This window comes from Acanthochromis polyacanthus, chromosome 21, assembly GCF_021347895.1.
Source record: "Acanthochromis polyacanthus isolate Apoly-LR-REF ecotype Palm Island chromosome 21, KAUST_Apoly_ChrSc, whole genome shotgun sequence".
NCBI classification, from domain to species: Eukaryota; Metazoa; Chordata; class Actinopteri; family Pomacentridae; genus Acanthochromis; species Acanthochromis polyacanthus.
This window is the reverse complement of record NC_067133.1, coordinates 83,339-96,385: the sequence shown is the minus strand read 5'-3', so window position 1 is coordinate 96,385 and position 13,047 is coordinate 83,339. Positions and strand designations below refer to the sequence as shown.

At 40.0% G+C, this 13,047-nt stretch overlaps 1 protein-coding gene, 1 long non-coding RNA gene and 1 gene segment (V, D, J or C); 2 read left to right on the top strand and 1 right to left on the bottom strand.

The window, feature by feature from the left end:
* LOC127531719 (immunoglobulin heavy variable 4-59-like) overlaps positions 1-13,047 on the bottom strand; it is a gene marked incomplete at its 3' end in the record, with an annotated part of 40,252 nt that overhangs the window by 5,165 nt on the left and 22,040 nt on the right.
* LOC127531726 (uncharacterized) lies at positions 554-4,732 on the top strand. Its single transcript, XR_007938825.1, has 3 exons — positions 554-586; positions 2,660-2,707; positions 4,669-4,732. It is a non-coding gene; the product is annotated as an uncharacterized LOC127531726 (long non-coding RNA).
* On the top strand, positions 6,511-9,734 carry LOC110971415 (globoside alpha-1,3-N-acetylgalactosaminyltransferase 1-like). The gene is made up of 5 exons (XM_051941557.1): positions 6,511-6,906; positions 6,983-7,118; positions 7,187-7,382; positions 7,468-7,687; positions 7,755-9,734. The coding sequence occupies exons 2-5, from the start codon at positions 7,086-7,088 to the stop codon at positions 7,891-7,893; spliced, it is 588 nt and encodes a 195-aa protein (XP_051797517.1). The 5' UTR covers positions 6,511-6,906; positions 6,983-7,085; the 3' UTR covers positions 7,894-9,734.

Here is a 13,047-nt window from a genome sequence, read left to right as displayed (position 1 = left end):
AAATGTGCGCGCGGTTGCGTAGTGCGTAGCTCGCGCATCTCTGCATGGGCTTGCTTGTTGTGCGCGTAACCGTTGATTGACAGCATGACAAAGCTGAAGCTCGAACTTGATTGGTCGGCAGCGACTGGCGCTTTTTGGAATAACATGGGGGTCTATGAGAGGAAGGCGGAGCTCAGGAATAAATTTTCATATCGCGTTATACTAACTTTATATTATAGTATCGAACTAGACTAACACATTTAAGCTTTGTTAAACAATGATACATAAATTGAAAACAAACGGAAACTCCGGACAGCAGCTTTAAGCTGCTTTGAATGAAAACACAGGCTGGAGAATTCATTCTGTTTCTGTTCACATTCATTCAGCTGAGTTCTGCTGTGTTTCCTGTAATCTGAGAACCAGTGGTAACAAAGGAGACGCTTTAACGTTCCGTGGCACTCTTACCAACACACACCAGCACATACCAACACTGAGTGACATTTAACTCAATTTTTTATCCAAAGTTACCTTTTTTTTTTAACAGATTACTGTTTGTTTGTCTTTGATCCCACAGGGTTCTGTACTGTTACGTCTCCCAGTCCTACAGGTAACACACACACACACACACACACACACACACACACACACACACACACACACACACACACACACACACACACACACACACACACACACACACACACACACACACACACACACACAGTGAACAGAGGAGCAAGTTGTTGGAGACACTGAGCGCGGTGAAACATCTTTTTACAGTTGATGAGCAGAGTAGAGAGAAACGTACAAAACGATGAATAAAATGACACAAAAGGGACAAAACTGTACCAAAACCTATAAAATGGCTGACAAGATACAAAGTGATGAAAACAAGACACGAAATGACACAAAACAAAAAAAACCTGACATAAAATGAACCCAAAGAGACACACAACAACATAGAGACAAAAAGGCCAAAACAAGACGCAGAATGGAAAAGGAGACTGTCCCAAGGAGACACAAAGTGACACAAACAAGACAGAAAACAAACCAAACCAAAACAACCAGGGCACAAAATGTCAAAAACAAGATACACAATGCCAAAAAATTACACAATGTGAGAAGCATGAGAAAGAAAACAGTCAAGGGATCAACCTGGAAGAACGAGACATGAAATGAATCGAATGAGACAGAAATAAGCAGCGTGAAGCTTCTTTCAGGCAGTTTTACGGTTTATTGAAGAGATTTAATCAGGCTTCGCTCCAGTGAGACTAAAGCTTCATGGTTTTGTGTTCAAACTTGTTTTCTAACCTCATTGTGTCGAGTTGAAGTCGATGAATTAGCAATAGCGACGACCAGATTTGAATGTCAAAGTGACTCCGCTGATTCGGCTTCTCTCACGTGACTCCAGAACAAACCAGCGTTCCCGATGGAGACAAAGGGAACTGACCACAGAGATATGCAAAACTACAGCCATGGCCATAAGTTTGGACACAGCATGACTTACTATGTCTGTTCTGATGTCTATTACAGAACATAACTAATATTTTTTGACAGCACCAGTTTAATTAGTCAACAAATCAACAAGGGATATAATATTATCAATAAATTCCAACAATTGGAACAACTTTGTTCCCAAAACATAATATTAGAATAACAAAAAAATGCAGTACTTTCACAACCGAATTTGTTAAGAATAACAAAATGACACCAAACTCTTTTGATGTTTTTTTTAAATATGAAACTTAATATAGTTCTCAGGAGTTGTGTACTGTATTGTAAGTGACAATTTTGTGGTATTTTCTAAGATTCACAAGCGTCATGGTACTTGTGTCCAAACTTATGGCCATGGCTGTACCAGCTGTGACCTCACCTCAAAAAGAAATCACTGCAACGACACGTGAAACCAGCAAAATTCAATGCAAAGAGAAGCAAAACAATATAAGTGAGACACAAAATGGCCAAAATAAATTAAAACGACACCAAGAAAGACACAAAACTACAAAAATTAGACACAAAATGACTCCAAAGAGAAGCAAAATGGTCCAAATGAGACATAAAGGGACCAATTTTGACAGAAGATGGCATAAGAGACAAAAAGGATCATTGAGAGTCAGTTTAAGCTTTGAGTTTAGTCTGTTTCTGAGGGTTGCAGCAGAACAAACTAAAGTATTTGTGGTCTGACTGTGTCAATGAAGAAATTCTCCCAAAAGAATCTGGAAGCAGTTATCCAGTTTCACCACTGACTCAGAGCTACGGTGGCCCCGAAGGCTCAGTGCAGCTGCTTCACCTCACTGTGGAACACACTCGGCTGCAAAACGGCCGAAGTCTAACACAAACTGACTACAAATACACACGAAGCAGCTGCAACGAGTTGTGAATGAAATGCAAACCACCACAATAAAGACCCGTGAAAACCCGACACAGATGCAAAATATCAAATACACGAGACGTGAGCGTGATACGACAACGTCGAAAAGACGGAAAGTGAAAAGGGGAAACTTAAAGATCTGTAAAGAGAATCATAAAAGAGAAATGAGACTAAAATGAAACGCAAACGGGAACAATAAATCAATTAAAAGATGCAGAACAACCAAAAAATGAGACGCAAAAGAAATGAGTTTGTTCTGATCGATTGTCAGGAGGATCAGTAACCGATTGTGTGCTGATCTCTTTGTAGAGTTGTTCTGTCCTTCGAGGAGAAGAGCAAAGCTACAGTGGACGACAGGTACGTCTCACCTAGAGTACTGATCAACCAATCAGAGACCTCCAGTCACAGACACACCTAAACGAAACTCTTTGCAGGTTCGGTTTGTCATTTTGGATCGAAAGTTCTGTGAAATGTTTTGGCTTGGCTTCAAGATTTTCACATTTTCAGATCTGGGAATTTTTTTCTTTTCTCCCTGAAAAGCAACATAGATAGATAGATACTAAAAAAACACTTTTAATGGTAAAATCTATAGAATACTAAATGTAATTAAAATTCAATATGCAGTATTTACACATTTCAGTTGGCATGGTGATTTAAAGTGACTTTGACAGGTAGTAGGAAAACAGTTATATCAAAGTACCTAAGGTGCATGGGCATTCTATAATCATCACATTGGTCCTAATGTGATTATGACTGTGACCTCCCTGACCACTCAGCGATGAGTTGTACAGTCTGATGGCCGAGAGGACAAAAGAGTTCCTGAGTCTGCTGGTGGAGCAGGTCAGAGACAGCAGCCTGGAGCTGAAGTCGTTTTTAAGCTCCAGTGTCTCAGAAATAAAACTAACAGCCATGAAACGTGATGAGAACAGACAGAGTAGTTCCATCAGATCAGAATGATCGAATGGATCCAGCAGAGGACACATTTTTTGTTATTAGACCTTGAAAATGGGGGGGAAAGTACGAAATATTCACACCAGGTTAGAGTTGTGTCTCCAGAAAGTTCCTGTAAGTGACAAATTTAAATCTAAATATCTAAAAACTGGAACCTTGTCTGTTTTTTTAAGGGTCAAATTATGAAAATTCTCACATCTGAAAACATGAAATTCTCTAATTTCAGCCAAAAATATTTAACAGAACTTAGTTTTGGGTCTTCAATAAGTCATAGTCTGAGTCAGACTGAAGCAGTTTTAAGTTTCTACCAAACTCAATCAAATGTATTTTAGAACATGGAACCTATATATAAAGACGCAGACCGGTTCTGTCAGTGTGTTCTGGTTTACACTCTTCATAACCGTAGTGAAACCTTTCAGCAGATCAAGCCTGAAGCCTTTATTACCTGGAATCCTTTACGTATTTGTTTTCCCTGCATAACGTCTTAACTCTGTGATTAATGACGTGAGCTAAGCTCACCTGAACAGGTACGCTGAGTGTTGTGTGTTCAGGGTGGAGGCATGCTCAAGCCTTTCTAGTCTTTAAATCAGCAGGTGAGATAAAGCTGCAGGTCTGTTTGCCCTCAGACTGACTTTAACCTGCTCCGATAACAGCAGGAAGTCGCATAGCATCCATTGAAAGTTGTCAGCTGCCACAGTTGAGGACATTTTACATCTTTTGTGGCTGTTTTACGTCATACTTTGCCAGTGTGGCTTTCTTTCTTTGTTTGTACTTATCTTTTATTGTTTTGCCTGTTTTTCATCTTTTTGGTTGTTTTTCGTGACATTGTGGTAGTTTTATGTGTTGTTGTGATTTGTTGCATTTGATTTCCTTGTGTTGTACTCATTCTTTCATTTTTCTTGTTTTTTTGGTTGGTTTATGTATGATTTTGGTCGTCTTTTATCTTATTTTTTATCTGTTTTGTAGCATTTGCATTTTTTTTGAGTCTGGTCTTGGTTGTTTCGAGCTTCAGTGGTTGTTTTTGTGTCAGATGAATAACTTCATGCAAATCAAAATGTATCAGGACAGGAAAGACAGAAAGACGATTGATTCCTTTCATTTTGAAAATGTTGACGTAAACTGCAGCTGATTGACAGATAACCATTTCCATTAACATGAAAGAAGAAAAAGAAACAAGTCCAGGAATGAAAAACAGGTTAATGTTTGTTTAACCTGTTTCAGTCTGAAGTTGCACAAAGACGTTCTTCACACAACTTTCCATCACAAAAACACACAACATGTCAATAAAATGACTAAATCACTCAGTGGGTGTTTTACCTTTAACATGGTCTGTGTGTGTGTACCTGTGTGTATCGGTTGTTGTGTAGATCTGATCCTGAAGCATTTCTGACTCGTCACGAGCTTCATCTGGTGTCTCCGGACCAGTCAGAACTCTTCAATCAATCAATCAATCAAAGTTTATTTCTATAGCACTTTTCATACAAAAAGTAACACAAAGTGCTTAACAAGTTAAAAGCAAACAATAAAAAAACAATAAAAAGACAATGCCCCACATCCCTCCCTAATCCTGCCCCACAACATACTTCTTATGAACACACAGACATACCCACACAGACAGTCGCACAGCCACGCACACACACACACACACACACACACACACACACACACACACACACACACACACACACACACACACACACACACACACACACACACACACACACACACACACACACACACACACACACACACACACACACACACATATTTTTGTAACAGAAATAATAATGTCTGTTGGCTGAGAGCAGAAGCACCAGAAAGAGGAAACACCATCAATGAGAGCCGCCCGCACCCGGGGCAGCAGCAGGCCCCGTCAGGCCCAACAGGCCAGCTAGCTCCAGGGCCATTAGGCCCAGGCCCTGCCAAAGCCCCAGATGCAGACGGCTCCCCACTGAGGAAACACTGGAATCTAAAATAGACGTGTTAAAAATAACAGGTAAAACTAAAAATTGAAGAATAAAATAGCTACTAAAAGATAAAGAATAGTAAAATAGTAAATAAGTAGTAAAATAAATGGTAAAATAGATAGTAAAATAAATACTAAAATAGTTAAATAATAATATAGTATACAAAATAATAAAATAAATGTATAAATAAAAGCAAAACCAGGGAATAAACAGTATAAATCAAGGCATTAAGATAAAATAAAAGCATATTATTATTTATAAAATAAAAGCATTCTTCTTCTCCTCCTCCTCCTTTTCCATGAAACATGTTAAAGCCATTTTTAATCATTAATCTGAGTTTTTATTTCTAATATTCTTACATTGTGCACAAACTTCAGTTTCAAAGTTTTTCTCTTTTAATCAGTTTTGTTTTTTCAGATGCAGACTTCAAATAAATTCATGTTTTGGTCCACAGTCACGGATACGTTACAGCAGTAAAAGTTCTGGCTAGTGTCGGATCAGCAGCTGGTTTATATCAGTTTATATTCAGCAGATTAATCTGACAGAGAAGAACAAAACAATTTCTGATCCACTAATGTGGTCTCAGTTCTTCTACAGTCTTTGACTTCTGCTCAGATGTTGAATCTTTGGAACATTTAATAACATTTACTAAATTGAAATGAAATGAATATTATAATCTTTTAAAATATCACAAAGATATCCCCCAAAATATAAAATCAAAACTTACAATCAAGATGTCACAAAATATAAAAACAATAAAAGATTTCATCAAAGTATTTTTTTAATTTACTGTTTTATCAAAAGATAATTTTAAGAAATAACTAAAATATTTTACAATGTCAAAAAACAAAGTTAAAATCCAAAACTCCTGGTTTAATCTGTAACTATGTGTTGCATGTTAAATACTTGTTCTTTTATTGTGTCCAACTGTCAGATTAATGTGGAAACTACTCAAGTAGAGTATTTCAGAGTTGGATGTAAGTAAATGTACTCAGTTACTTCCTGCTCTGTCAGTAGTGTGTGAACGCTGCTACCTGCTGGTCAAAAGCAGCACAAACATGTTTTACTTGAATTGTTAGATGTATGAAGTGCAGCAAAGTTTTTTATTTTTCATTCTAAAACAAGTACAGAAGGCAGACTGAGTATTAGACCTCGTGTTAAACCCTAATTCTTTAATCTACACAATGACAACATTTATTAGATAGACACCATAAAAACAGAATCATCAACACTCTGGTACTGGACGGAAAAGTGAAAAATGAGCCCACTGTAAAGTGTCCTACAGCGCCACCTTCAGGACAAACGGTATGTATGCAGCTCCACTGTGATCTGACTGTCTGTATGAGCTGTTTAGATTGTTGTTCTCTGTTGTCTGTGTTTCAGTTTGCGGTACAAACAACCGAGCATCGTGCATGGGTAAGTTTAACCTGATGGTTGCTGCTGATAATGTTGTGGATCTTGTTGTTGTTGTTGATCTTGTTCTTGTTGTGTCTCCGACTGCAGTCGCACCGACGTGGTGACGGTGACGCCTTGGCTTGCTCCTGTTGTCTGGGATGGAACCTTTGACCCAGGTTTACTTGACAGCATCTACAGACCAAAGAACATCACTGTCGCTGCCACCGTGTTTGCCGTCGGAAAGTAAGCGAGATTTCAGCACCGCGGTTTCCACGTCACCCTGAAGGCTTCTGAATTGAACCTCTGATCTTGTGTGCAGGTACATCAAGTTCCTGAAAGAATTCCTGGAAACAGCAGAGAAGCACTTCTTCGTTGGTTTCAGAGTGCATGTATACGTGTTCACCGATCGGCCAAATGAGGAGATGCCCCAAGTCAAGATGGCTGCCGACCGACAGGTAAACAGTCACCTACACAGTCGCCAGGTGCTCATTTGGACTTTCATTAACGCCTCTTCCTCCTCCAGCTTACAGTGATGCCGGTGCCCAGCTCCAACCGCTGGCAGGAGATCTCTGCTCGCAGGATGGAGCTCATCCAGATGCTGATCGAGAAGAAGCTTCGCGATCACACTGACTACATCTTCTGTCTGGATGTCGACTCCAAGTTCCGCGGTCGCTGGGGAACCGAGTCACTGGGCGGACTAGTGGCTGTGACCCATCCAGGTCGGGGACGTTCTCCTCAGAGCTCTGTTCCTTATCCAATTAGATGATTCAGACTGTGTGACATCACTCCTACCCGTGTTCATAGGTTACTATCGAGATGAGCGCAGCAAATTCCCCTATGAGCGAAGACCCGCCTCCAGAGCCTACGTGGCTCATGGGGAGGGCGACTTCTACTACTGTGGCGGGGCGTTCGGAGGCCTCCTGGAGGAAGTACATCTGCTCGCCAAAACCTGCCACCAGAACTTTGAGGCCGATGCCAGAGACGGCATCGAGGCGGCGTGGCAGGAGGAGAGTCACCTGAACAGGTAGGTGGTCTTTGGACAAGTGCTGACCCTCAGTGTGTTCTGTAATGACTTTTGTCTCTCTGTTCAGGTACATGTGGATCAACAAGCCCAGTAAGGTTCTGTCACCTGAATACCTATGGCAGGATTCCAAGCCCAAAAACCCAGAAATCAAAATCATCAGGTTCTCCGGAGTCGTCAAGAACTATGCTGAGATCCGACCGAACTGAACCAGACTCACCTGGACCGGATTTACTGGCATCAGCCTCACCTGAACTGAACTTATCTGCACCAGACTTACCTGGACCAACCTGAACTTGACTCACTTCGATCAATCTCGTATAAACCCAACTCACCCGGATAAGACTCACCAGATCCAGACAGGTGAGCCTCATCCAGACTCAACAGGAGGAGCTGAATCAACCACAGATCTGGAGCTGGTTCATACATCTCTGTAACACCTGAACCTTACCCACAATACACCTCAGGAAGCCCCATCGGTTGCACACTTAGGGCCTGTAGCTAACACTGCATCATCTCTACTGAGCGAGTGCAGCACTCAAACTCTGGATTCACTTTAGATGCCTTTCAGTTGACTGATGCAACGCGATGACGTTTAATCTCAAACCAAAGAATCAAAACTCAGGTGTCCCACACTTGGTGCAGTGCCGGAATGTACCCTGCTGCAGGTGAAGGTGATTGTGTTAGCATACTTACAACAACAAGCCACATAATCAAAGTGGACTTGTGCTAAAATGACCAATACTAACCATCATTAGCTTTTGTGTGGTAGAACAGCTACAAGGTGATGTTTGCACTGTATTAAAAAAAACAAAGCAACTTCAGAAAGGTGAATCAGATACTATAACTTTACTTTAGCTTGTTTGGCTCTAAGTTTCGCCTGTGTGTCCTCAGACATGTCTTTAGCTTTCACTACGTTTAGCTTGTTTAGCTAAATCCAACCTGTTTAGCTTAGTTTAGCCTTTGTGTGCTCCACAGATTTTTCTATAGATTTAGCTATGTTTAGCCTGTGTTTATCACAGGTTTTTCTGTAGTTTTAACCCTGTGAAGGCTGTTTAGCTAAACTGTAAAGCTAAATTGAACTATTTCAGCTTTGAACCAACACGTGAATTAACAAAAACGCACCATTTAGTTTGTCCATCCAAGCATTAACTACTGTTAGCATTTATTATATCCAGTTTTAACACTCCTGTTGAAGCTATCAAGTCCAGGAGAAAGTTACGGTCTTAAAATATAGTAACTTGTAGAATAATCAGTTAATTTGACATTTAGAATGTGTGTTTTTGACAGAAACAATCGTTGGTTTTCATTCTGCACTTTTAAGATTCTGTTTATGTGGAAGATTTATCCAAGTTTAGCCTGTTACACTAAGTTTCAGCTGTATGTGCAGATTTTCTGTTGCTTTCGCTAAGGTTAGCGTAATGCTAAGTTTAGCATGTGAATATCACACACTGTATTGTAGCTTTAGCTAAGTTTGTGTGTTTTTTAAGCTTAGCATGTTTAGCTGAGTTTGCAAATGGCCCACACTAATATAGCACTTTAAATCTGAGCAACCTTATCATAGTGGACAATCCGCTAACACCTGGGCCATGACCACCAGTTTAGCATGTCAAGCTAAGTTTTGCCTGTGTGCAGAACAGGAAGCAGCTCCAACGTCTGATTCACACCTCAGGCGTATGTTAGATGGTTTCGTTGCACTACCTTCAGGTCTCTAAAGGAACGTTTTCCTCTCAGTCTGCTGTTTCAGTTCTGCCCTGTGACCAGCCTTTGTCTGTCCAGGTGAGGTTTGGATTGTTCCATGTGGTTGTGCTGCTGCTGTTTGTGCTCAGGTGAGTCTCGCCTGTACAACAGTTTGAACCTGCTCAGGTGTGACATTCACTGTTTGTGTTGCGTCTTCCTGTCAGCTGATGAGGAACCATTTAATCTGCTGCTCTCATGTGGTTGTTGCTGAGGTCAAGGCTGTCACCAAAGAATAAAAATATTGTCCAAATGTATGGACAAATCTGAGCAAGAGTTTTATGTTTAATAAAAAAATGCTGATGCTTAATGAGCTGACTGTTTTGATTGTTTAATTGTTAAAATCTGACTGACCAGATGTAGACTTCAGGTATAAACCTGTGATTTGCTGCTCAGTTCACACAACATTCTGTGCTTCCATTATTAAAATTCACTTCACTTCAGGAAATACCGCATTTAAAACAGAAGGTTCTGTACAGCTTTTGGATTGTGCAGTAAAGCAGCACTGCAAATTTTTAGTTTTTCCAGTGACTTTTACATTTTAATCACCTCTCTGCTGCAAATCCTCTACCAAACTTCCACCATCACCATTTTAAGGAAACACTGCAGCTGCACCGTTTTTAGCTCCACCCTCAATGATTGGTGGTTGGTTTAAAGCATTGTTTCTCAAAGTGCGGGCCATGACAAGAAGGGCACAAGCGACTGGAAGGAAAAGGTCCATGTACACAGAACTAATCAACTGAACTATTGTTTTAACGTCGACCCAACAATACTCAAACTGTGCTGTCACGACAACCGTCCCCAATTCATTCTGCTCCGCCCATAGTGATTAGCTGTCAGCAGTTGCAGAGAATGGAGAAATATTTGACCAGGACGAAAAGGAAAACGGAACAGGAGATGAACAAGATACAACCTCCTGAAAAAGTCAAGAAAATAGGACAAGGCTTATCTTGCTCTTGGCTTCACAGCGAATGTGGTAGGAGGCGACGAGAGACCGCTGTGTGTGAAACCAAACAAATTCAGAAGACAAAGATACTAGATCCCAGTCATGTCAAGAAGCCACTTGACTTCTTTCAGAGAAAACTTGATGAATACAACAGGCAAGAACATTGCAGAGTAAAAACTGCACAAGTGAACATTACAGCACAAATAGCGTTGTACAAGGAACCACATACAATAGCTGAGGATCTCATACTCCCTGCTGCTCTTGATATGGTGTCAACAATGATAGATGAGACACCCCCACTGGTTGTGGACTGGTGCAGTCAGACCATTCTACACAGAGCTGTGACAGTGTCTGACTCTGAGTTTAAATACAATGTGTGAAGCTGTTTCCTTATTGAAGAGACTTGTTCTGGAAAACCCAGTCAGACCCACCTGCCAGCTACCTGAAAACCGAGGTGCCAGAAAGAGGATGCCTGCAGATGCCTTGACCAATCAGAGAGGAGGCAGCTGGCTCTGTGTCCAGTCACTGTCTGAGGAGTTGTAATTCAGGATTTAAAAAATGTTTGTATGTTAGTGTTGTAGAGTTGTTCATGTTATTGACCAGATGGAGATTCATATCTTCCTGAATTCAGATCTAAACTCCGTCCTGCAGGTGGCACTGTGGTGCTGCAGCGCAACCATCAGTTCTACAGCAAACTTCCCACCATGCACTGTTTTGGACTGGTTTTGTACTGGTTTTAGACTGGTCCAAACTAGGTTTATATATTTAGGATTGAGTTCATACTGGTGTCAGACTGTTTAAGTAGGTTTAAATGATTTCAACTGGTTTTTGAACTAGATGTAAACTTCGTTTTGGACTGCTGCCTGTCTGTAGATGTCGCTGTTGGGATTCAGATGTTTGCAACTGCAGAGCACACAGAGGCCTGAGAACTGGCTGTGTTTGTCCTTTCTCTGTTTAATAATCTGTTATCAGTCCACAAACAGCAATTAGCACTTCCTGTTCAGCCCATCAGACTTCCTGTGGCACTCATCAGTGACCGAGTTTCTCTGAAACTAATGAAGATGTTAAATCAGATGTGAGTCCAGTTCTGCTGGTGACTGAGGAAACAATATCTGTGGTGGCGGCTGGGTTTTTACTGGTTGCATTGAATAAGTCCAAATACTATATTCTTTTAAAATAAAAGTACTCGTTCTGCAAAATATTGCAAATAATTGTGATAATTATTGCTTTATCATGTTCAGCATGTTAATCTTGAAGCTGCTGATAAAAGTGAGTTAACTTTGATGTTTCATTTATTTCTCACTCATTATTTGAACAAAATAGAATAAGTTTTAGTTGTTCTGAAAATCCTTCTCTACAGCAGAACAGAAACTGTCAAATGAGCTGATGAATGATGAAGGACTCTTCTTGAAGGACTCTGAGATGTTGGACAACATTTTGTGGGACGTGATGCCTTTTTTTGTGGATGTTTTATATCACATTTTGATCATTTTTTTATCTTTTTGTGGTCATTGTATGTCACATCTTGGTTGTTTTATGTGTTTTTGTGATTTTTTTGGTCACATTTTCCTTGTTTGACATTTTATTTACACTGGATTTGGGTTGTTGCTTGGTGAATCTCATCCTTCCTGAAGGACTATGAGGATGTAGAGGACATTTTGGAGGATAGGATCACTTTTTTTGTGGTGGTTATGAAGCACATTGTGATCATTTGTGTCTTTTTGTGGCCATTTCAGGTCACAAACAAATCAACTGTTGAATCTGAACCAAGTGTGAATTTTTTTTGTGTGTTTTTACAATAACAGAATCAAGATCAGACTCAAAGTTAGAAAAACTTTCAGTTTGACGTGTTTTCTGACGAGGTGCTGGATGTCAGAGTTATTCAGCTTTAATCAGATGCTCTTTGTTGGTCACTGGTGAAGCATCTGATTGGCTATTGTGTGTGTGTTCTTATCTGTCTCCTGTTGTGAGGACCGCTCTGTGGGTAGGACCTACTCTAGCTGATTACCTTGACCTAGTTAACTCTGTCAGACTTAAACTGACAATGGAAAATTACTAAAATCTAAACAGAACCTACAGACGGTGTTCACTTCAGTTCAAAACCATCAACTCAGCTGTAGTCATTTCAGTGAAATGTGGATTTAATCAATATGAACAATGGAAAAAATACAGACTAATTCTCTGTTTATTGTCCCAGTCATGTTGTAAAGCAGCTAGAAACTGTTGGAAATAAATATTAAGCTGCAGCTCACAATTATTCTCTCCATGGAATTAATCTGTGGATTATTTTCTGGATCAATCAAGAAACTGTTGGCTTCTAAAATATCAGAAAATGTTACAAATAGGGATCAGAGTTTCCTCAAATGTCGTGTTTCATCCAAAGAGTTTTAGTTTACTGTCATGAAGGAAAGAAACGAGAAGACAAATTTACACTGAAGAGGCTGAAATCACAGAATTTGGACTTTTTTATTAAAAATGTTTCTATTAAATCAGAATAGTTGGAAATTAATAGTTGACAATTAATCAAGTGCTATTTGGAGCTATACAAGCCTTTACTGTTACACATGTTTATAAGAGTCAGTCTGCTGAATAGAGCCTCATTCGTGAAGTTTTGTTTGAAAGTAGCACGTGAAGCAGCCTTTTATTTACCAGCTAGCAGGGTTCAGTCAAACTCACACAC

What these genes read in the sequence shown, in the direction of transcription:
- LOC110971415 (XM_051941557.1), top strand. Translation starts at nt 7,086, where the DNA reads ATGCCCCAAGTCAAGATGGCTGCCGACCGACAG. An exon ending in AGATGGCTGCCGACCGACAG is followed by an intron (nt 7,119 to 7,186) that starts GTAAACAGTCAC and finishes TTCCTCCTCCAG; the next exon opens with CTTACAGTGATGCCGGTGCC. An exon ending in AGTGGCTGTGACCCATCCAG is followed by an intron (nt 7,383 to 7,467) that starts GTCGGGGACGTT and finishes CCGTGTTCATAG; the next exon opens with GTTACTATCGAGATGAGCGC.